The sequence below is a fragment of the Mirounga angustirostris genome, unplaced genomic scaffold (assembly GCF_029215605.1).
Source record: "Mirounga angustirostris isolate CCGP_5_RB_7025 unplaced genomic scaffold, mMirAng1.0.hap1 SCAF_3, whole genome shotgun sequence".
NCBI lineage: Eukaryota > Metazoa > Chordata > Mammalia > Carnivora > Phocidae > Mirounga > Mirounga angustirostris.
Genome location: NW_026991711.1, coordinates 118,355,388 through 118,379,160, shown reverse-complemented (window position 1 = coordinate 118,379,160; position 23,773 = coordinate 118,355,388). Strand labels below are relative to the sequence as shown.

General features: G+C 44.0%; 1 protein-coding gene across 1 annotated transcript in view; it reads left to right on the top strand.

The window, feature by feature from the left end:
• The first annotated feature begins 918 nt into the window (after positions 1–918).
• The window catches only part of CACNB4 (calcium voltage-gated channel auxiliary subunit beta 4), a 246,542-nt gene continuing 223,687 nt past the window's right edge, over positions 919–23,773 (top strand). The window contains exons 1-2 of the mRNA XM_054506216.2: positions 919–1,068; positions 1,295–1,378. Coding sequence (XP_054362191.1) covers positions 1,060–1,068; positions 1,295–1,378 — 93 coding nt within the window. The 5' untranslated portion in view covers positions 919–1,059. The remainder of the gene's footprint in view (positions 1,069–1,294; positions 1,379–23,773) is intronic.

Sequence of the window (23,773 nt, the reverse complement as noted above, 5' to 3'; positions counted from 1 at the left end):
CCCCCCACACACGCGCTCGAACACACACACACACACACACACACACACACACACTTCTTGCCCTGTTAAAATTCCAGTGTACCCCACACACACGCGCTCGAACACACACACACACACACTTCTTGCCCTGTTAAAATTCCAGTGTACCCCACACACACGCGCTCGAGCGCGCACACACACACACACACACACAGACGCGCGCGCGCCCGGTCGGCTCTTCCCACTCCCTGCCACATTGCACCGGCGTCCCTCCCCAAGTCCTGATTCATGAACCGTGCCACCTTTGTCTCATTTGAAACTGTGCAGACTATTTTAATCCTCCCACCCCCATCCCAGATTTCCCCCCTCCCTTCATTCTCTGGAAAGCTCTAATGTAAGGCGCTCGCTAGGTGGGGGGAGCGCTTCTCCCCACCGGCTCGGGTAGGCGAGATCCCCAGAAGCCCCCTCCGCGGGACCTCCGTCTGCGGGGGCCGCTGCCCGGGACCCCGCTGCAGGCGCGGGGGAAGCGCCTGGGTCCCTTTAAGGTGTCGCGCTCTCCGAAGTGCGGGCAGGCAGCCGGGAGCCGGCGCGGGGCCCGCAGCCCGCTGGAGAAGTCCTGCCGCCCTCCTCTCCTCCCGCTCGCGAGCCTCCGGGTGCCTGCCCGCCCTCCGCCCTCCGCCCACCGCCCACCGCACACCGACCCGCCATGCGGCCGTGAACCATGTCCGCCTCTTACGCCAAAAACGGGCGGGCCGACGCGCCGCACTCCCCCACCTCTCAGGTACCCCCCCCCTCCCCCCGCCCCCCTCCCCCCTCCCCCCGCCCCGGCGGCCCGAGCGCGCCCCGCCTTCCTGTCGGCCACGCGGGGCCCCCAGTCCTGGCAGTCGGCCGCGCCGCTCTCCCACCCTTCCTCCGCGTCCCTCTCTCCTCCAGCTCCTCCTCTGTCTCCTCCTCCTCTTCCTCCTCCTCCACCTCCTCCTCCTCCTCACCTCGTCGGTCTCAGCGCTCCCGCTCTGGAGCCCGCAGCCTTCCCCAGCCGATGCCGGACACTCGGACCCCGCACCCCGAGAGTCTTTGTTAATGGATGTGGTGGGTGCTCGCGGGCTGCTCTTCCCGGGCATCTTTTCAGCCGTCGAGGCTTGTGGTGGGTGGGTGGGGGTAGAGGCTGTGTGTGGGGACCGCGGAGGAGACTGGGCTGCGGGCTCTGGGAGACCCCCGGGAGCTGGTCCGGAGGCGGACTCTAGCCCGGGGTGGTCGCCCGGCTCCACGCTTCGGTCCTCACCGGCTTCTCTCTGGCCCCGTGTGTCGAGTCCAGGTGGCCCGAGGCACCACGACCCGGAGGAGCAGGTTGAAAAGATCCGATGGCAGCACCACTTCAACCAGCTTCATCCTCAGACAGGTAGGAGGCGGACTCGGGGAGGCGGCGTGGCCGGGGGGGGGGGGGCGGCGGTGATGGGCAAGTTGGGGAGAAGGCCCGGTGCGGGGCGCGGGGGTCCGAGAGCCGAGCGCTGCCCCCACGAGCCGGAGCGGCGGGTCGCGTCTCTGCGCGCCTCTCTCCGGCCGGGGCCCGGCGCTCCCGCTGCATCCTTCTTCTGCAGCCGCCTGCGCGCTGTCTTCGCGGCCAGGCGGCTCCGCGCCGCCCTGGAAGTTCGTGCGTGCGGACGCAAGTTGGTGGAGACGTGGCTTAGGGCAGGAATATTGAGTTGAAGACTGGAAAGTATTTCTAGCTGCGCTTTCTGTGTGTGGAGAAACGTCTTCAAGTCGTGTACTTGGCTTTAGGTAACCAGAGCCCCTGGGGCCCGGTACATGGTTTGATCTGGCTGAGAGTTCGCGGACTCTGCTGTTTTGCCCTATTTCGAACACTCTTCTCCGTCTAGGTCTTGGGAGAGATCTGCAAGCTCTGGTCAAATGAAAGACACTTCGAACAGAAAGTTTGGTGTCACTTGGGACCTCTTCTTTGGTTCGCTTAACTAGGGAAGGACTTCCCAGATCTGGTCAAATCAAAATAAGCCAAGGCCGGCACTCAGTCCCGGGGTCTGGGTGGTACTACACTTGGTGTTTGTTTTCTTCGTGGTTGTTTCCTTCTGCGTGGTTCTAGTGAGTGTTCTGTGTGCTAAAGATCGCCGGTTACACTGAATGCTTAGATCTCTTTCACCTTGACATAGGAGATTGGTCCTTAATTTTTGTACTGCCCATGTGCTGTAAATGAAACCATCTCTACATAGGTGCTGGGTGCTAGCGAGATCATGCAAAAGTGAATCACCTTGATCTTTCTTTGGAACAGAAACTGTGGAGGTGTGTGCTTTCCGGGTGATTTGGGAATACTTTGGTCATCGCCCCAAGACGCTTTTATTCCAGGCTCTGCTGTGGGTTGCTGGAATGACCTTGGGAAGTTCTTTTCCCTCTCGGTCACTCAGAACATTGTGTAATGTGTTTTTAACCAAGGGTGGCAGCTGCGGTGTGTTTCCTTAGTGATTATCATCAATTTAAACAGATTGTCCACGACAAATGGGTTTTAGATTCAGAATTGGACTCAGACTTCTTCTAAAGGGTTCATAAAACATATTTAGATAATACTTATTATGCAGATATTCATTTTCTGGAAACAAATTATTACTACTACTGTTTAATTCAGTGAACACCAAGCGTTTGCATTATTAAAATAAATATATTTTAGATCCTGAATTCATTCTAAAAGTGCATTCTATCTCCTTTGCAATGCTTGCTTGGGTCATTTGTGTATTTGATAAAGCAAAGACATTCTTCACCTTTAAAAAATTTTTGACTTATGTGACTGAGATCTTGTTGATGTTTATTTTGTAGGTGCCTATTTTTGGTAGTGTTTTTTTGTTGCAAATTCTTAGAAATACTAATTATACAGCAGTGTATTCTGTGAACTGTTTGACTAAAACTTTTGAACTCATCTACACTATCACTTCACTAATGCTTTACTCTTCCAGCCACAAACAAAACAATCTATATTTTTCTGATATCCTTATTCTTTCCTCAATTTACTCCAATAAATGATTGAGATTAATCCATTTATAAGTTCTTGTTAAGTGTGTTGCTATGTATTGTCTTAAAAATGTAAAATATTGCATGCTAATAATTTTGGGAGTAATTTAAATCATGCAGATTTTTATTTTTTAAGATTTTATTTATTTGATAGAGAGAGAGAGAGAGAGCACAAGCAGAGGGAGCTGCAGGCAGAGGGAGATGCAGCCTCCTCCCTGAGCAGGGAGCCGGATGTGGGGCTCGGATGTGGGGCTCGATTCTAGGACCCTGGGATCATGACCTGATCCAAAGGCAGACAGTCCAAAGGCAGATGCTTAACCGGCTTAACTGACTGAGCCACCCAGGTACCCCAAACAATGCACATTTTTAGAACAAATATATTTCATTAGTTTTTCTGAAACTGGGATTTGTTGATTTAATAAAATGGTCTAATTTAAATTTAGGAGTTAGGTATAATTGCATTATATACACAATCTTCCTGTTTTTTCTGTGCAAAAATAATACATAATTTTTGTGAGCACTTACAGCTCAGTAAGTATCTTACACATGATCTTGTTTAAATGGCATAATATAGACTTCTATAATGGCTACAATAAAAATAACTGAGGGATTTTTGTTTCTTTGACAAGAGATGAAAAGTTATTGCAAATGGAATTTAACAGTATTTTTTGAAGTAAAATTGAAGAGTTTTCACCTGAGTGCCAAAAAAATATTTTTTAAGAAGCACAACAGCTGCTTATGTTATTAGAGCCTCATTATTTGTAGAATGACCAGTGGTTTATTGTTTTTGAATTCTTGATACATTAGAGGGATGGAATTTCTTGGTGATATTTCATAGTCTGTGTGGTGCCTTCACACATGATGAAAATAGTGGGAATGCCAGCAAAATAGTGCTGCTCATTTCTGGTGTCATATTATTTACAAATTTAGGGAGGGAAAGTGTTCCCTCTCACAAAAAAGTGATATGTCAAATCAGATGTGTAAGACAGGGCTGGTGGTGAAGAACAGAGGACAGTTGGCAAACTCACCTAGTAAAACTGTTTATTCTTTAAACTGGTAAAAAGTTTTAGTGTTTGTGTGTGTTGTGTGCCCATGTGAGTTGGCCTGAAAACAAGCAAACTGAGAAAGAGAGCCTGCCTCTGCTCTGTGGACTGCTCACAAAGTCCTTCAGGCATCTTTGGCCTTGTTTTGTGGGCTCCTCGATTGCTGGCCTCCATAATCTAGGAGGGATGGAGATTTTGGAATGAATCCAGGGAACAACTAAATGGTTTCTTTGAGGAAAGGTGAGAAGATGAAGTATTTTGCCACTGTAAGAAGAGAGAGCTGGGTGACCCAGTAATGATCTTCAAAGTGTACACAGAGGCATTCTTTGGAAATGTGATGGACTGTTGTCCGTCTTCACTGAGGATAAAACTCAAGAATTGCTACAACAGGAAAGGAATGATGTTTCACACAAGACTTTCTTAAGAGTGTTGCTGTCATTGGAATGGCTTTGCAAATGAGCCTGTAGAATTTTTTCCTAGGAGATCACTTCTGACAGACATTTGTGAGTGGATTTATTAATGTTTTCTTTCTTTCTTTCTTTCTTTCTTTATTTATTAATTAAAAAGGATTTTATTTATTTGAGAGTGAGTGAGAGAGAGAGAGAGAGCGTATGCGCACACACAAGCAGGGGCAGAGGGAGAAACAGACTCCCCCGCTGAGCAGGGAGCTGGACTCGGGGCTCGATCCCAGAGGACCCTAGGATCCTGACCTGAGCCGAAGGCAGATGCTTAACCGACTGAGCCACCGAGGGGCCCCTATTTATTTGTGTTTTAAAACTTTAGGAAACACTTAATAAACATTTGCTGTGTGCCCAGCACTGTGCTAGATACTATAAAAGAGGAATGAAAAGATGAATGAGACAGAGCTCCTGAACCCAAAGGATTTTGTAATCTACTTAAGGAGACATAGGTATATACACATAATATAGTGAAGTGTAGCAAGGAATGAGGGTGTGGGCAAAATGCCTGTGTGCACTGAATATTGAAATACTCTGGGTGCCATTGCACATAGAGTTTGTGTGATGGAGTCCTCCAGGTTACTCCCATTTTTCTCTCCACGGGGGTTCAGAGAGAAAATTTGATCAGAGTATGATTGGTCTGTTGACCTGTCCTTGTTAAGGCTGCCCTTATGAGGACTGCAAGTCTTACAAAGCCTGACCTCTACTCGTTTCCAGCCTCATCTTGAACCATGATCTTTTAGCTTTGGATGTAGAACTTGAACACACCATCTTTCCTTCTGCCATAGGCTCTTTGGATATGCTAAACCTTCTGTGTGGAGGGCTCTTGTTCTCTCTTCTGCCTGCTTAACTTGTAATCTTCCTTGAGACCTAAGTTTCATCTTTATTTTTTTTTTAAAGATTTTTTATTTTTAAGTAATCCCTACGCTCAAGGTGGGGCTCGAACTCACAACTCCGAGATCAAGAGTTGCATGCTCCATCAACTGAGCCTGCCAGGCACCCCTAGTCTTCACTTACTTTTCTCATCTCTCTGATGACATCAGTTCCTTAACCACCTACCTCATTCCAGAGTGCATTTTGCCAGTTCTCAATAATTAGATTTCTCTGTTAATATCTGTCCCCTCCTCCAGATAATAAGCAGGGACAGGTCTGCATTTGGTCTCCTTTGTATCTTCAGAATTTAGCATAGTAGATGTTTAATAAATGTTTATTTGAATGAATGAAGGAACGGATGGGTGGAGGACTAGCTTGATATATTTTAGGCATGGGGTTCTGCTCTAATATCAAACTCTGTGTTTAATGGGGAGAAATTGCCTCCTAACAAAACTTCCCCAAATTTAGCAGCTTGAAGCAACACAATTTTTTTTTTTTTAAATTTCAGTGTGCTGACCAGCGTGTGGTATTATCTGGGCACTGGCATGGCTGAAAGATCTAAAATAGCCTTACACATGTGGTTGGCAGTTGGTGCTGGCTGCTGGCTGAGAACTCGACTAGAGCTTTCGGCAGGGGGCTCAGTCTTCCTCCACCTGGGCTCCCAGCATGGTTGCTTGAACTTCCTTACAACATGGTGGCTGCGTTCCAAGAAGGGGCATCCCAAGAAGTAAAGCTACAGATTTTGTAAAACCTACTGTTAAAAGCTACATGACATTGCTTCTGTTATAGTCTCGAAACCAAAACGAAGGGCTAATTCAGTTTCAAAGGGAGAGGAAATAGACTCTCTTTTGATGGGGTGTAGCAAGGTCACCTTACAAAAGAACATATTATTATTATTGCAGCCATCTTTGGAGCCTTCTACTTAAGATCACAGAACCTTGGGCTTTTTTTAAGTATGCTAATCAAATGATCGTGATCATAATTCAGTAAACCCACACTGTATTTAGAGATTGAAAACATATTTAGTTACTAAGTTGATACTATAATAAAACAAGCTGGCAAAAAAATTCTTTGGGTTATAATTTGGAGATACATTTCTCCAATAAAATGCAGATTCATCAACAGAAGGTGTATGCTTTGTGCATAGCTCTAAGAATAATCATATGCCTAGAGGCGTGTATATGTGCAAAATTCATCCATAAACTTAGGATCACAAAATTTTAGAACAGGAAGACATTGCAGAGGGAAAATACTTCAGTTCCTCATTTTCAGATGAATGAGAAGACCCAAGGACATAAAGCCTGTACCGACATCACATCAAGTAGTAATAGAACTGAGACAGGGGACCTTACCCAGATTGTCCAGTTTTTCCATCACAACACACTTCATCCCTGAAAAATCAGGACAGACATACAAACAGAAATGTGGACACATGAAAGGACATATGGAGCTTATTCCTCTTAGATCCTAGAAATATTCTTTTTTTTTTTTTTCTAAGAGAGAGAGAGAGTGCATAGTAGGGAGGGGCAGATGGAGAAGGAGAGAGAGGATCCCAAGTAGGCTCCACGCTCACTGCAGAGCCTGATGCAGGGCTCAGTGTTGTGACCCTGAGATCACAACCCAAGCTGAGATCAAGAGTCTGTCCCGTAACTGACAGAGCCAACCAGGCGCCCCTGATCGTGGAAGTATTCTTAACTTGTATGGTTACTGTGAAGAACAAAGCAACAACTGAAGAATCTTGAGACTGTAGTTTTTTCCCTCATTTTACCAGGAGATGGAATTTTTGTTTACGTGGGTTCATGTAAGTTTGTTTGTTTAGTAGTCATTGTATTAGCCAGAGTCTAACCAGGAAACAAAACTACTTGCGATTTTACAACTGAGGGACTTGAATGTAGAGACATGGTTAAACAGGTGATGGGAGAGGTTGGAAGCTAACCTTTTGGGTTAGTGACAGTGGGAAGCCACTGTGACCTCTAGGCTAGCAGGACAAGGAAACTGTTCCTGGAGCCCAAGGGCCAGAGTCACCTGGTAGATGCTGGAGCCCCTGGTGTATTGTTTTGTGGGAGCCAGAAACACAGAGGGCATCACCTCCCACTTGTTAGGATGGCTACAATAAAAACACAAAAAATAACAAGTGTTGGTGAGGATGTAGAGAAAAGGGCACCTTGGTGCACTGTTGATGGGAGTGTAAATTGGTGCAGCCACTGTGGAAAACAGCATACAGATTCCTCAAAAAATTAAAAATAGAATTACCATATGATTTAGCAATCCCACTTCTGGGTATTTATTTGAGGAAAATGAAAACACAAACTTGAAAAGATATATGCACCCCATGTTCATTGCAGCCAATGTTTACAATAGCCAGGGCATGGAAAGAACCTAAGTGTTCATCGATGGAGGAGTGCATAAAAAAGTTATGGAGTGTGTGAATATAGAAATATATATGTGTGTGTGTAATTCAGCCATAAAAATAATGAAAGCTTGCTATTTGTGATAACATAGATGGACCTTAAAAGCATTATGCTAAGTGAAATAAATCAAATAATAAGACAAATACTGTATGATCTCACCTGTATGTGGAATCTAAAAAGCCTCCCCAAACCAAAAAACAAAACCTGAGCTTATAGATACAGAGAACAGATTAATGGTTGCCAGAGGCAGGGGTGGGGGAATAGGTGAAATGGGTGAAGGGGTGAAAGGTACAAGCTTTCAGTTATAAAATAAGTAAGTAATGGTGGGTGTAATCTATAGCATGGTGACTATAGTTAATAATATATTGCATATTTGAAAGTTGCTTAGAGAATAGATCTTGAAAGTTCTCATCAAAAGAAAAAAATGTGTAACTACGTATGGTGATGGATGTTAATTAGACTTGTGATCATTTTGCAATATATAGAAATACTGAATCGTTACGTTGTACACCCAAAACGAATATAATGTTCTTTGTCAGTTATACCTCAATTAAAAAAAGAGAGAGGGAGACACACACACACAGAGCATATATAGCTTCTACTGAGAGAGAGACACACACACTCAGAGGATATATAGCTTCTACTAAAGAAGCCACTTGAGGGCAGAGAATGGGGAGGAATACTCTGCCCCCGCCCCCTCCCAGCCAGCCCTCAGTCTCCTGATGCACCTGCCCTTGGCTGAGCCCAGCTGGAAACCGGCTGACTGGGAGCCTGGGAAGCAGCCTGCAGACCCTTGGCCCTCTTGAGATAGAAAGGAGCACAGAGAAAGGGGGGAATGAATCTGAGGGAAATGGGACAGGACCAGCACAACCATTATTATATTGTAACTGCATGGAAGACAATAATGATTCTTGTTCATTAACAAAATTAGAAGTTAACTTCCTGGCTAAGTGGGATAATACAGTTACAGTGAACCTGAGGGAAAAGTTCACACCTATTTCCTGTGTGAATTTTATCTGGAATGCATCTTCCCAAATTGAGACCAAGGAAGAACTCTGCCTCTCGTGGCCAACCAACTGCTTTGTTCTCGCTCTTGGGCTTGAATACATGGAACTGAATTTACCATGCTCCTCATTGAGAAATCCAGTTCCTGGGCAGCTAACCTGTGAACCAGTCACTTGTGCTTTTCTCCTAGTCCCTGTTCTTGGCACACAGAGTTCCCTAAAGTCTCGTTTTTGTAGAATAAAGAACTATTTATCCTTCAGTTTAGGATGGTGAGTTTTTTTTTTTTTTTATTGAAACTTAGATGAATTTTGATTGAAATTTTAATCTTTCTATAAAGTTATATAGGATGCTGTGTGGACACTTAAGCTGAAAAGGACCTTGGTTTTTTTGTGGCTCTCTCTCTTTAATGACTCTGCTGCCTCCCCAGGCAGTGTCGTCCTCGGGTGTTAAGGAGCAAAGACTGCTTGTTCATTCATCAAGGGAAAAAGCAGGGGTGGGACTAAAGAGAATGTGGTTGAGTCAAACCATGTGGTGTAGCTCATTGTAGAAACCAGTCCCTCTGCTTCTGGTGAGTCTACTAGCTCAGTTGGGGTAGCTGAGCCCAGCCAATCTAGTTCTGACCCATCTTTTCTAGCTGATGTTGTAGCATTAGCCAAACTCCTCATCTTCTTCCTAGTTTGGCCATTTCTTGGTCTCATTTCTGCAGCTCAGACTCCGAGAAAGCATCAGCCCTAACCAGGGAGAACAGGCTTGCAGTTCACTCAGATTCACTGAAGACTCTAGGAAATGTCTGCAGGCATGTGCACAGAGGGGTATGCCGGCCCCATTCTGCTGTCTGGCCTCTGCATGCTTTGTTTTAGGCAACACTTTGGAGCGGAGTGTTTCCTAGAACAGTGTCATCCTCTCTGTTGCTCGCTCTTTGCTGGAGCTTCCTTCCCAGCAGGAGTGTGTGCGCCAAGAATGGGTTACAGGCCTCAGCAACATGGATCCTCTGAGTTTGTCCTTCTGCAGGGTGTGCCTGAGACAGGCCCTGGACGGTTTTCACTCCCTTTGAACCCAGGGTGTTGCACCACTATTTCCTCTGTGGGGCCGTGCGGAGCATTTCCTGCACCCTCCCCAGTCACACAGTCTTTATAGTACTTCTCCAGGTTAGAATACAGCAAATTGCTGAGTCTCGAGAAGAGCTAGGCTGTTACCCACAAAGAACCCCTATAGAAACACATTCTGATCCGAGCAGCTGGTACTGCCCTGCTTCACACAGTTGTATGCCCTTGTACTTTGTGACCCAGAAGAACGTTGAGGTAGAATACAACACCCTTTGTTCTAGAAGAGTTGTTACGAACTTGACTACGGAGCAACACATTAGCAATTGTACGTGGCTTTAACCACGTAAACTGGGGCAGGGAATGGGGGTAGGACTAGAGCTAGAAGCCGAAATTAATGCGAAGGCTAAATTATTCAATTTTAAGGGAATAGTTTTAGGGCTTTCAGGTAACAATAATGATACACCATGTGCTATGGCAACCTGCTTTCAGAACCAGAGAAGGCTGATGTTTCATGAACACCTGGCTGGAATATAGAGCTGGCTTTGAAACTCCTTGAAGATAGTTCTCATTTTCACCGGAGTCAGCGTGCCCATCTGCAAACTTTCCTATTTTCTTGAGCATGTCCTTTCTTTCTTTCTTTTTTTTTTTAATAAAGATTTTTATTTATTTATTCATGAGAGACAGAGAGAGAGAGAGAGGCAGAGGGAGAAGCAGGCTCCCAAGGAGCAGAGAGCCCGATGCGGGACTCGATCCCAGGACCCTGGGATCATGACCTGAGCCGAAGGCAGACGCTTAACCATCTGAGCCACCCAGGCGCCCGAGCATGTCCTTTCTTATTACACACATGCACAGAACAGAGGTGATTCCTTGACTCTGAAGGGATGTCATTCAGCATTTGTGCTTTATGTCCTGAAAGCATTAATTAGATGGGGCTGTACAGCTTCTGTGACATCTCCTGAATCTCTCTGATCATTTCACTGTAATCATTTGGATGGCAAGCTGGGCCTATCTTATTTCTCATTTTACATTCTTTGTTGGTGGAGGCATCTTTCTCCGGGGCTGCAGTTTAATAGCTGTGGCAGTAGTCTTTGTTTTGAGAGAAGTATTTTGTAAACATAAACCTAAAAAGAATCTGCATTTTTCTGGGTTGTCAAAATCACTAGAAATGGTGACTTTTTGTAGTGTTCACTATATTATATTATAATACTAATTTTAAACTCCTTAGGAAAACTTTTTTGCAATTTCTTTTTTAGTGTTGGAAAGACCAGCAGTCATGGAAATGCATAGTAGCATATTATGTAGATGAATTTATCATACCCTTCTACTTTCTTCTCGAATGGCCCAGTGCTGGGTGTCAAGAACTCAACATGCTGATTATGTTTCCCATTCAAGCAGGTGGGTAAAATGGTCACTGTTAGGGTTAACATGTCCAAAGACGTGACTTTCTTATTTGGCCTCTTAGTGTGTGTGCGTGTGTGTAACAGAGGGGTGGAAGTCATTCTTTCAGGAAGTCAGAGGCTGTACTCTGTTATCATCATAATCTCATTTTAGAACATTTTCATCACCCCCAAAAGAAACCTTGTACTCATTATCAGTCATTCTCCACACTCCTCCCCACCCCTAATCTACTAGTCTCTATGTCTATAGATTTGCCTATTCTGGACATTTCATATAACTGGAATCATACAATAAAATGTGATCTTTTGTGACTGGCTTCAGTTTTTTTTCATTAACATATTCTCTACACCAGCCTGAGGGTTTCAAGTTGTACCCCTGGTCCAAATGTGCAGATGTTGGCCCACGTGTGTATAGGGGGTAGGACTAGAGCTAGAAGCCGAAATTAATGCGAAGGCTAAATCATTCAATTTTAAGGGAATAGTTTTAGGGCTTTCAGGTAACAATAATGATACACCGTGTGCTATGGCAACCTGCTTTCAGAACCAGAGAAGGCTGATGTTTCATGAACACCTGGCTGGAATATAGAGCTGGCTTTGAAACTCCTTGAAGATAGTTCTCATTTGTTGCAATGACTTTCCTTAACTCTATGTTCCAGAGAGCTTTTCAAGTCATGGCATTGAATAGGGTAGATCATATTTATATTCATTGTAGAGCTACAGTCTCAGGTCATAAAGCTGAATTTTGTGGGGGAGTAAAACTGTTTGACCCGCATGGAAATCAAATCCGTGATCTTGGCCTCCTTGTCATCAGAATTGAACAAAACTGAGTGACTCTCATCTATAGAAGGGGATTTATATAATAGGATGAGATCACTGGAATTAAAAAAGTAAGCAATAAGAGTAGTTACTGCCATCATTTTCAATAATTTTTCATCAGAGAAATGTCTTGGACACTTATAATCCAAAATACTTCTAAATTTTATCTAGATGTTTATAGTAACTCAGCTTTGGTAATTATAATATTTTTTCCTTGGGAGATACAATTAAGGAGAAAGCAGAGTGCTTGAGTCCCAAGTTAAGTACAATATTTATGGGAATTATTGGGTCTATAAAACTGTACTCTCTATGTGGCAGGTGCTGCTCAATTATATTTGAGCACTTCCCTGGGGGACAAAAGTCAATTATCAACACAGTCGTGTGGGAGAGAAATAGGTCAGCTGCAAATATTCTCTGCTAATTTCAGAAAGCTTGAGGGGTGCTTTAGTTTGGGGGATATTTTTTTATTCTTTTGGTCTCCGTGCTATAGGGAGAACTTCTGGTAGGAAAGGCTCAGTTTTTCATTTGGTATTGGTTGTCATATTCATTTACTTTAACATAAATATTTCTTTTGATCCTATAAAATGAAAATTAAACCAAATAATATCAATAAAAATGATGTCAAATACACATTATAAGGGTAATTGTACCATGGGTGTTATTATTACTATTGCTGTTTCTACATTAGTGGAGATCTACATTAGTAGAGATTAGTAGAGTGGGAGGGTGGGTGAATGGGATCAAACTCGGTCCATTTTAAGCTTTCTTCTGGAACTGCATCTGTTAGGACTCTTTTGCCCCAGAATACCTGTTTTAACATGCCCGAAGCCTTTTGGCACTTCTTCCTCCACTGTCTGAGGTCCAAGCAGTTTCAAATGATTTGGGTTAACGAGCAGCCTATTTGAAAAATATGCTTGTTCCCAGGAGTCTTCAGGGGCTGTAGTCATTCATACAGTATTGTAGCTTGACTTACTGTTTACAAATGGGCTCATCTTCCCATCCTTTAAAGGTGCATCACAACAAAGCAGACGTGCTCCCCAACAAAGACCTCAGGCTCCCTGAGTCTGTCCTTTCTCACAGTTTCCCCCACTTTCCCATCTAAACTTGTCCCCTCTGCCCTTGATATTAGCACACATACCCAGACTTAGACTCAAACCGTGCTTTCTCCCCACCACCCACTCAGTCATGCCATTCCTTCTCCTTGAGGAAGGTCTCACCATTTCCACGTGATGACCATCTTTGTCAAACCCCTCTAGAACCTTTCCCTACAAAGCTCTGCAATATGGCTCCAGACTGCCTTCTCTGGCATTCATCTTCTTATTTTTTTTAGATTTTACCTATTTATTTGAGAGAGAGGGAGAGAGAGTGCGAGCGGGGGAAGGGGCAGAGGTGTGGAGAGAGAGAGAATCTTAAGCATACAGCCTGCTGAGCGTGGAGCCTGATGTAGGGCTCCATCTCACGACCCATGAGATTATGACCTGAGCCGAAACCAAGAGTCAGACGCCTAACCAACTGGGCCACCCAGGCACCCCTCGCTGGCCTTCTGTTTTGTCTGTTCACCTATTAGATTCTCCTTTGTGTAAGCTGGATGTCCCCAGGCGCCACCAGCCTGTGGGTCTCTGTGGACAGGTACCATGTGTGGGATAAGAGGAAGGAGGAACGGGAGAAGTGGTAAGGAATCAACATTAATAATCCGCGTTTTGCTTGTTCACCTTTCCTACGTGTAGGTAGACATAGGACCTCAAACCTGCCTCCTAATATCTTGTCCGTTATTTCTGGGAGTCCAGCGGGTGCTCACAGCTCTGTCCCTCATTGATGCCTGCTGCTGCAGCCTTTGAGGAAGGCTTCTCCTGCTGTAGTCGCTCTGCCTCTACGAGAACACTGCTTTCCTCCAGTTAGGATGCTGCTTGTCATGCAAAACCTAGAAGGTGACACACAGCACCATGCTCCTCAGCCTCTCTGAACAAGCTTGTTCCAGACGTCCTCCATTCTGGGTCACACTTGGTCCCCTGGGCACTTGGGTAGAGCTTCCTGTGCCCTGCATGTCCAAGAGTCCCTTGGAAAGCCTGCTTCTGTACTTTTGGCCTGCATCTCTCTGTAGGGTCCCACTGAGGAAAAGACATTATTCTCCATCTGCCCCGGGACTGAACCACCCAGGTGCCCCTGTAACATTGTTTCTTAATGAGAAAATATATACCAAGTTTCAAATAACTGACTCAAGAATGAATTTCTGGGACACAAGTATTAATACAGGAATGACTACTGAATTAATATTTCCCAGGACCTCCGTTTTTCTGTCTGCAAAATGGGGGTTTAAGTGGGGAGGACTAGTGACCTATGAGGTTCCTTCAAGCTCTAGTATGATAGGACTTTATGTCTGTGTCTGCAGCTGTGTGTGGTCAACTCGTACATCGTGCTAGAAACCACTGTATTCTGTAGTTTTTGCAGCTATCCTGTGTCACTTAGCTGCTGAGATGAACTCATAAAACGTAGGATCATTCAATATCAAATATTATTGAAAGTATTAGATGACGATATCCTTTTTAGAAGGTAACAAAGAGATGATCTGGAGAAGCTTACAAGAGGAAAGATAATTTGGGATAGAGCTGGAATTTATAACGGTTTCAAGCATATGCATGTGACAAGAAAGGATATGTGGAGAATAGAGTGGGTTGTCAGGAATGAAGTATTTGTGTAATGTGGTAAGATGGTTCGCAGATGTGTATCCTGGAGGCTATTAAGAGGAAATCGGCTGTGGAGTGGTGTAGCTCCTGGTGCTATGATTATTACGGCCACCAGGAAGAGCAAGTAGCTAATGGGGCTTTAAATCTGTAATAAAGAATAACAAAAGTTGCCATATTGAAACTTTGCTGAAGGTGAGTTGAACCGCAAGATTGATTTATATCATTTGAAAACGCTGCATTAGGAGCTTTCAATATTGACTTTCCTGCTTATCCCTAGTTTCTCAGGGGCATAATGTTTAGCATATGTAGTTCAGCTTGGGTTCCCATTTTTTGATAAATAAGGCAGGGATTTCTGTTTTTAACCAATATTAACTATTTAATAAGTAGACATCGGTGGATATTTTTATAACAGATCTCATGTGTTCAAGTCGCTTGGGTAAGCTGGTGCACTTAACTATTTTCTTTCTCTTCTCTCTTCCAGTCAGTGGCACGTGCTACTTATTTATTATTTAAAGATATATTTATATCCTGCCTTGTTCTAGAAATGACTTACATTAGCTCGTATGATATCACAAGCCAATAAAATGAACTAAGGAGAAAATAAGCGTAAGAATGTGTGCTGAGTACACAAAATGTGTGCCAACAAAACTCTAGTTACTTGCTAGTTGGGAGCCTCAAGTTTGACTCTGAACTTTATAGGAACTACCTAAAGAAGAAAGCAAGATCAGTTACAGGATTTACAATGTCCAAGAATAAAAATAAAGTTGTTCTTTAGAAAAAGCACAAATACTTCCCACACTGAGACTAGAGAGAAAGTTGTCCCTTGTTTTCATAGAGTCAGCGCTGTGTATGACAGTAGGTTAAACCGTGAAGTGACACACTATCATAATTCTAGAGTTGTTTCTTATAGTTATCCTTCAGTGTAGAGATAATATTCCTCATCATGCTGAAGTACAGTTCAATAAAAGCAATTATGTGGGAGCCACTGATACAAGGTCCACAAGTGTCTGTGGTTCTCAGTGTTGGCTGCCTATTAGGATCACCAGGTAATTATGTAAAAATCCATGGGCTGTTTTCAACCAGGATATATTAGTCAGGATAGGTCAGGTGATGCTGCGGTAATAAAAACTTCCCTAAAACAACAACTACAGCAACACAGACTTGTTGTGCATTCACACTCCTGGGTTGTCTGGGGCCTTCCTTGCTGTTGTTCTTTACTCCAATAGAGAAGCCATTCCCTGGCATATTTCAGTTTGCTGCAAAAGAGGGAATGAGAGACATGATGGATCATACATTGGCTGTTGAGGCTCTGCCTGGGCATATGCGAAGCTGCTGTACCACTGAAACAAGAAGATATAATGTATATTTCTTTGTCACTTACCAGTCCAGAGGTAGGTGGGCAGTTCAGAGTGGTAAATAGCTCTATTCTGAGAGATCAGTGTTCCAAGGACCCAGGCTAGTGGGCAGGCTCTGCCATTCTCAACATCTAGATTCCATCTTTGGGTCCAGCGTGACTGCTCCAGGCATCAGTTTCCTAGGCAGCTCAAAGGGGAAAGAAGAGAATAAGCAGTTTCATTTTTAAAGGAATGACCTAGAAGTTAAACATATTTCTTGTGCTCCAAACCCATTGGCCTGAACTTTGTCGTGAGGCTACATCTGCCTTCAAAGGAGACTGAGAAATGTGGTCTCTAGCTGAGTAGCCACGTGAAGGCTAAAAATTGTGATGGCTCTATTTCTGGTCGGAAAGAGAGAATGGTTATTGGGGCCACTTAGACTCTGCCTTGTCACAGTAGTGGTTTGCAGAGTTTGGCTTTAACATAAAAATTTCTTCCAATGAAATTGCAGATGTTGTCCTTGGTGATATAATCAGCATACTTGGAGATGCTTTGATGGGGAGGGATTATATCTGGATCACCCTCCCAGGTTCCTCCTCATGCTCTCGGCAGCATTTCTAGAGGCACCTCGAAGGGCCCGTGAACATCAGTGCTGTAGATGAACTGATGATCCGCATATGCTATAGGCCATCGTCCTGAAATATTGTTCTTCATGGACGAATTTTGGGATGATCCTGGATTGATGGGTCTGAATAATCCTTGCAATCAGTTCTGTCTCCGAAAGCCATCTCAAATCCATCCACTTCTCTCCATCTCTCTCGCCACCAGCCTAGTTTCTAGTGTGAGCCGCAACATCTCGCTTCCGGTCTACTGAAAGTCTCCCTGCTTCCCTTCACCACCACATCCATTCTTTACACAACTTCCAGAGTTGTCCTTTTAAAAAGGAAATCAGATCACGGCATTCCCCTCTTTTGAACCTTCCAAATGGATTTCAGTTGTGTGAAAGTCTAATCTAAATTCCTTATTGTCTACAAGGCTCTGTAGTGATAGAACTCCTGCCAGACTCTTATTTCATCTGCCACACCCCTGCTTACTACTCTGCACTCCCCCTGCAGCCCCTTCCTCCAGCCCAAGGCCTTCTTTGTATTCTTTGAATAAGCCAAGGTTGTTGTTTTTTTTTCTTAAAGATTTTATTTATTTGACAGAGAGAGAGAGTGTGTGCACATGAGCACAAGCAGGAGGAGCGGCAGGCAGAGGGAGAGGGAGAAGCAGACTCCCCCCGCCGCCCCGAGCAGGGAGCCTCACATGGCGGGCCTGGGGCAGATGCTTAACTGACTGAGACACCCAGGCGCCCCTGAATAAGCCAAGGTTAATCCTGTCTCTGGGCCTTTGCACCTCTGTCCTCTTGTGCTGGAATGCTCATTCCCCAGCTCTGTACACGGCTGCTTCCTTCTCATTCCTTCTCCCATCTCAGCCCAAACATTACCTTCTGAAGACCTCCTCTGGCTGCCCATTAAAGGCAGGCCCCGTCTTGTGTTTACTCGCTATCACGTTCCTTTATTATCCGAAATCACCTTAGTTGCATAGTCTTCTTTTTACTTATTTGTTCCCATCAATCCTTACAGGAGCGTAAGCATCAAAAAGGCAGGGAACCTGTACATCCTTGTCATCGCTCATTCCAGGTGAACAGAATAAGCATCTGACACATTGTAAGTGTTTAATAAATACTGATTGGTAAATGAACAGAATGATAGTGATTTTGAGATTCAGCACCTGGATCAGAACCCAGGTAAGGCCTAGTCTTTGTTGTCAGTTAAGTGAGACATTGTGCTAAGGATAGACTTGATGTTTTCTTTTAAGAGTTGAGGTATCTAAGAAAAACATGTTTCTGAAAAGAAGATTTAGAGGTGATCCATGGACTGAGGGTCTTCTCAGAAAGTGGTTGAAAGGTTACTCAAGAACATGAAGACAATTGTTTGTGGACCCGTAGTGTCAAGCTCAGTGTTTTGGGCTTGGAAGAAAAATTAAAGCAGGTGTGGTCCCATGGCACCTTGGCCCCTACCATGGCACCTTGAACTCCGGACAATTCCCCTTCTAATCTACTTTCCCAGTAGACCTCATGGCGAAATATGTGCCCTAAGCACTGGTTTGCAAGACTTGATGTCAGGGATGTTAGTTACAATTTGGTGACATGCAGGTGAGCAATAGCTTTACTCTCTTAGTGGTTTCATTTGGATGCTCCATCCGGGATTTGCTTCAGGACAGTTTCTGCCTGAACAGAGGGCGTCTAAGAAGCCTTGGTTAGCACCGACTGACTGGCACTTGGCCTCAGCAGTTCATCACCTTGTGGCTGATGCTTTGGTCTGGGCCGGAGACTGGATGCCTGAGTCCTGCAGACCAGATCTTTTCATCCCAGACTTCCTCAGGATGTGCTGGACTCTGGAACTCGAGCCAGAGTTAGGAAAGGCTGAGACAGGTGTCTGTGTGTATGGCCGAGGGGAGTGTGCCTCAGTGCCTGCAAAGAGACAAGCTGGCAATGTGACCAGACCTGAGGGGAGGCTCTCAGTCAGGCCAGAGGTCAAACATTGGGAAAATCCGCAGGGCCAGCGGGAGGGAGGAAGTAAACACTGCGGCCGTCCTCCACATCTGCTGGCACTCCCTGTGGGTTGCTCTCCCCTCCACTGCTTTTTCTGGTGAACTCCTACTTCTTTTCTTCACGACTGTGTAAATGTCACATCCTCTGTACAGTCTTCTCCTATTGCCCCGGGCAGAATTAGTTTCTTTCTTTTTTTTTTTAAGACTTTATTTATTTGTCAGAGAGAGCGCGCACAAGCAGGGGGAACAGCAGGCAGAGGGAGAAGCAGACTCCCTGCTGAGCAAGGAGCCCGAGGCGGGACTCGATCCCACGATCCGGGGATCATGACCCAGACGCCCAACCGACTGAGCCACCCAGGCATCCCCAGAATTAGTTTCTTCATCCCCTAGTACATCTGGAGCACTTCTCACATTGTTTTGAAATGGTATGTTTAGGGGCGCCTGGGTGGCTCAGTCGGTTGAGTGTCTGCCTTTGGCTCAGGTCATGATCTCAGGGTCCTGAGATCGAGTCCCGCATCGGGCTCCCAGCTCGGTGGGAGGCCTGCTTCTCCCTCTCCCACTCCCCCTGCTTGTGTTCCCTCTTGCTGTCTCTCTTTGTCAAATAAGTAAATAAAATCTTTAAAAAAAAAAAGAAATGATATGTTTACAGGTCTCTCCCACTACCAGTGAATCCCCTTACGGACTTGACTGTATCTTAATTTTCTTCAGAGAAGCAGCACAGCAGAGCTGTAAATAGAATCAGCTGTGGAATCAGGCCGACTAGAATGTGAGTCCAGGCTCCATTGCCTTCGAGGTGTATGACCTTGGGCAAGTAATACCGACCTGAGGCTCATTTTCCTCACCCATAAAATGGGGATAACAATATCTGCCTCACAGAGGGTTATGAGAATTTTGAGAAATGGGATAGTATAGGTATATCTTGGGTACAAATTATTTTATTTAAGACCACAACCTACTGTAGCTGCTTTTGAAGCAGGGTAGGGACCATAATTTGTATCAGTACTGCTGCCTTCTACTTTCAGAGACTGGTGGGGAAGGCTGAAATTTCAAAGCCTCTGCCTGTTCCTTTGTGCTTCTGAAGAGAACATCTTAGAGGGATGATGGTTATGTTGATCGCAGGGCTGGTGGTGGTGATGGTGGTAAGATGGTGGTGTTGGTGACGTGGGCATGGCTGGTGGTAGCCATGTTGGTAATGGTGATGGTGATAGGATGGGTGGGTGGTGGTAGTCGTGGTGGAGCTGATGGCGGTAAGCGTTGGGAGCTCCGAAGGCTTTGGGAACATGCTAGTTTCTGGCACTTACTCTGAGTTCCTCACCTCTGTTGTTCATCCTGCTCCTGAGATTCATGGTCCCCAGCTCCTGGAGTGATTGACCACACAGCTTTGTTTTCTCTTCTCTTGCCATTTTCCCCCTGCCTGCCTGCTTTATTCTAACTCAGTCCACATGGTCTTCCTTGGGGTTCCTCACCTGGCTCAGCTCTTGACTCTCTCTATATACTAGCTTTGGGGTTGGTTTCCTGGATCTAGCATAGAATCCCATCCCACCTGCCTCCATATAATCTTGTCTTTGGTCCGAGATCCCTGCTCTTCACCCTGGAGTCAGAGACATGTCCCCAGTAGATTAGTCCTTTGAGTTGCTTGTCAAATGAGAGATCTTAATGCTAGAAGACTGTGTTTCTTGTTGAAGGGGATGTCCCAAGTTTTGGGAGGCCTCTCTTGAAGAATACAGTTAGTAAGGGACTTTATTTTAAACAATGACAGCAGATTGACAAATATGCTCACAATTACCTCTTTTATTCTGTTTTCAAAATGTATCTTTAATTATTTCCAGAGTTTTTATTATCCTGCACTCCGTTCTAATCTCTTTAACATTCTTTAACCTGTTTGCTTTTTAAGTTATATATTTAGCAATTCATTTGTTTACATTTCTGTATCAGCTTGTTCAAAATTCATAATAATTCCATTTTTCTGCTAATTTAATGCCAGACTTGGTGATGGCACTAGAATCTGGGGGCGGTGGCTAAATTCTCATAGAAACATAGTAAAACCATGATTGCCAGCTTACTACACAGGGGAAACAGCGTTGAGCTAAAGCAGCCACTTCAATGGAGAGGACACTTCCAAATGTGTTGGATTTGCTGCAGGAGTGGGGGGTGAAGGGTGGGGCGGGTGAATTTTTGGACCTTCCATAACAAGGAGGAAGGTCACTTTGTTAAGGAAATCATTATGCTGACGTTGTGACATTTGCGTTTATTGATGGCTGACTATTCTCAGCACTCCTGGCCTTACTCCTTTTCTGCCAAGTGCACAAAGTAGATACGTATAGATTTCTTCCACAAACCAGTAATGTTTGTGATACATTGCTCTGTGAGAGCTTTTCCCTGTTATTTTGTAAAAACCCTTAAATTGGCACAAAATTCTAGTCTAGTAGAAAGAGCACAATATTTATGGTGAACGCTGAAGTTCAGGGTCTAGCTTAGCCCTTTACTAGATCTAGAGTATGTCACTTACCTCCTTTAAGTTTTAGTTTCCACCTCTGTGAAACGGGAGTAATAACTGCTGTACCTCATTGCAAGGCTTTTGTAAGCCTTGACTGAGAGAGATTACCTGTGAAAAAGGCTTACAGCATTAGAAGTTTTCTATTGCTATATTTATATTTGACTTGTGATACTTATCTTAAGACAAGAATGTTCTTTAACCAGGAATTTTGCTGTTTAGGAAAATGAATTCACCTATCACAGACATTTATGAAAATAATTACACTTTCAAATCAACTTGCATACAGAAATTTCCCTAAAATTTGATATTCATTAAGCCCTTCTAGCCATGCTGGATTTCTCATTTTGTCTTGGAGTGTGACAGAAAATCCAGCTCCGTGACAGACATTCTCCAGATTTCTGCCACCACACTGTGCTCTCTTGGTCTTGAATGTTGTTCCAGCCCTTGTTCCTCTCTGAAGCCTCAGCTCGAAAGTCTCCTCTTTGGAATCTTTATCTGATTGCTCCCGGCAGAAGGAGCCATTTCTGTCATCTTACAGCATCTTGTTCTTATCACTAAACCGCCCCTCTCAGTTACTGTCCTCTAATTGTAAATTATACCCGCGCATAAGCTGCATTTTTGTCACTCTTGATCACGGCGTGATTCCCAGTGCCTCGAAATGTGCTTGGCACATAGTGGGTGCTCAGAGAACCTTTACTGAATGAATAAATGGGTGAATGAATGAAGATAAGCCACCTCCTTCAGTTTCTTAAGGACACGAACTGCTTTATAATGTTTCTTGTGCCTTCATCTCGGGCAGGGCTTCGTGCCTACTAGGTTTACAAGTTGTTGAGTGAATAAATTTCTGGATTAGGCACACATATCTAAAAAACAGAAGAGAAAGGCTAAATATTATTATAAGGTCCTCAAAATGTCGTACCTTCACACCATAATTGTTTAAAGTGCATGATATTTGTTTTATAAAAACCTGTGGTAAATATCTGGAGCACTTTTAAAAATCAAATAAACCAAATCATAGGCTTCCCTGGACTAGTTTTTAGTATACATTCTTAAAATCTTTTTCCCTAAAAAATGGTATAAACATTGGCAAAGAACATGCCAAAATATGTTTTACATCTCTAGTATTCTGATGTATGGATATTAATAGTTTCCCCTTAATAAGAATTACTGCAAATTCATGGTTAGTATCAAAATAATGATAGCCCAAATGTTTGCAAATGGCCCTTTGCCAGACTTTCTGTAGCTCCCTACCCCCTACTGTGTTTGAGGAAGTCTTTCTCATAGTAAGGCTTTTAAAATTCTACTTACAAAATTTTATATCCTCTTCAGCAGATGGGCTGACCGGCTTACAGTCTCCATGGTAACAAGATTTCTGTATTTCTTCCCCCTTTTAAAATAGCCTAAAGTCACAGAAGGGAACTTAGATATTAATAGCATAAGAAATTTCAGTGTGAACAACAGTTATTAAATATTCAGCTTTTGATTACTTGTTTCTTGATCCAGAATGATTTATGATATATAGCAACTATGATTAAGCAGGTATGAATATAATTTTAATACTCATGCAGATTAGAATATGGCACTTGGTTTGCCGAAATGATTAACTATTGGACAACCTGTTTAAATTAGCCTCTACTTCCGAACTTCCTTTTTGCTAGCCAAATGAGTTTACATATTGTCCTCCACTTAGGAGTCAACAACATAGTAATAATGCATTAAATTATTTTAACATCTATGCAGAAATCAAAACCAAGGCTCTTTTGTTGCTGTGCAGTTTCTGTGGACAATCATTTTTATGTTAAGCATATGTGTGCTGTTTGTGCTAAATATAGAAAAAGCATGAATGATTTCTGGGGCATAGCCCATGTGGGCTTGATTGGGTTCTGGTATCTTTTTTTTTTTTAGATTTTATTTATTTATTTGACAGAGAGAGACACAGTGAGAGAGGGAACACAAGCAGGGGGAGTGGGAGAGGGAGAAGCAGGCTTCCCACGGAGCAGGGAGCCCGATGCGGGGCTCAATCCCAGGACCCTGGGATCATGACCTGAGCCAAAGGCAGATGCTTAACGACTGAGCCACCCAGGCACCCCTTGATTGGGTTCTGCTATCTTTGACTGACACAAATAAAGCATTGCAGCCCCAAACCCAGCTAGTGAATAAATGATTCTCTAAGCCTAGTATATTAGCAAATCATGAAAAGATATTTTTAAAAGAGGGGTATATTCAGCTTGCTGAAATTCTGGCTTTTTCTCAAGAAGTGCCCTATTTCTTGGGGCGCCTGGGTGGCTCAGTCGGTTAAGCGGCTGCCTTCAACTCAAGTCATGATCCCGGAGTCAGGATTGAGCCCCACATCGGGCTCCCTGCTCAGCAGGGAGTGTGCTTCTCTCTCTGCACCTTACCCGCTTGTGCTCTCTCTCTCTCTCAAATAAATAAATAAAATCTTAAAAAAAAAAAGCCCTATTTCTGATATAGTATGGTTGGGCCTTGCACAGAAAAGTTGATTTCTTATTTTGGGGGCTACTAATAAGTATTTTTTTTTTTGAGAAGTCATGACATATTCTTGCTTGTTTAGCTGCAAATATTGGCGTAGATGGTTATTCTATCTAAAGGAAGATCTAAA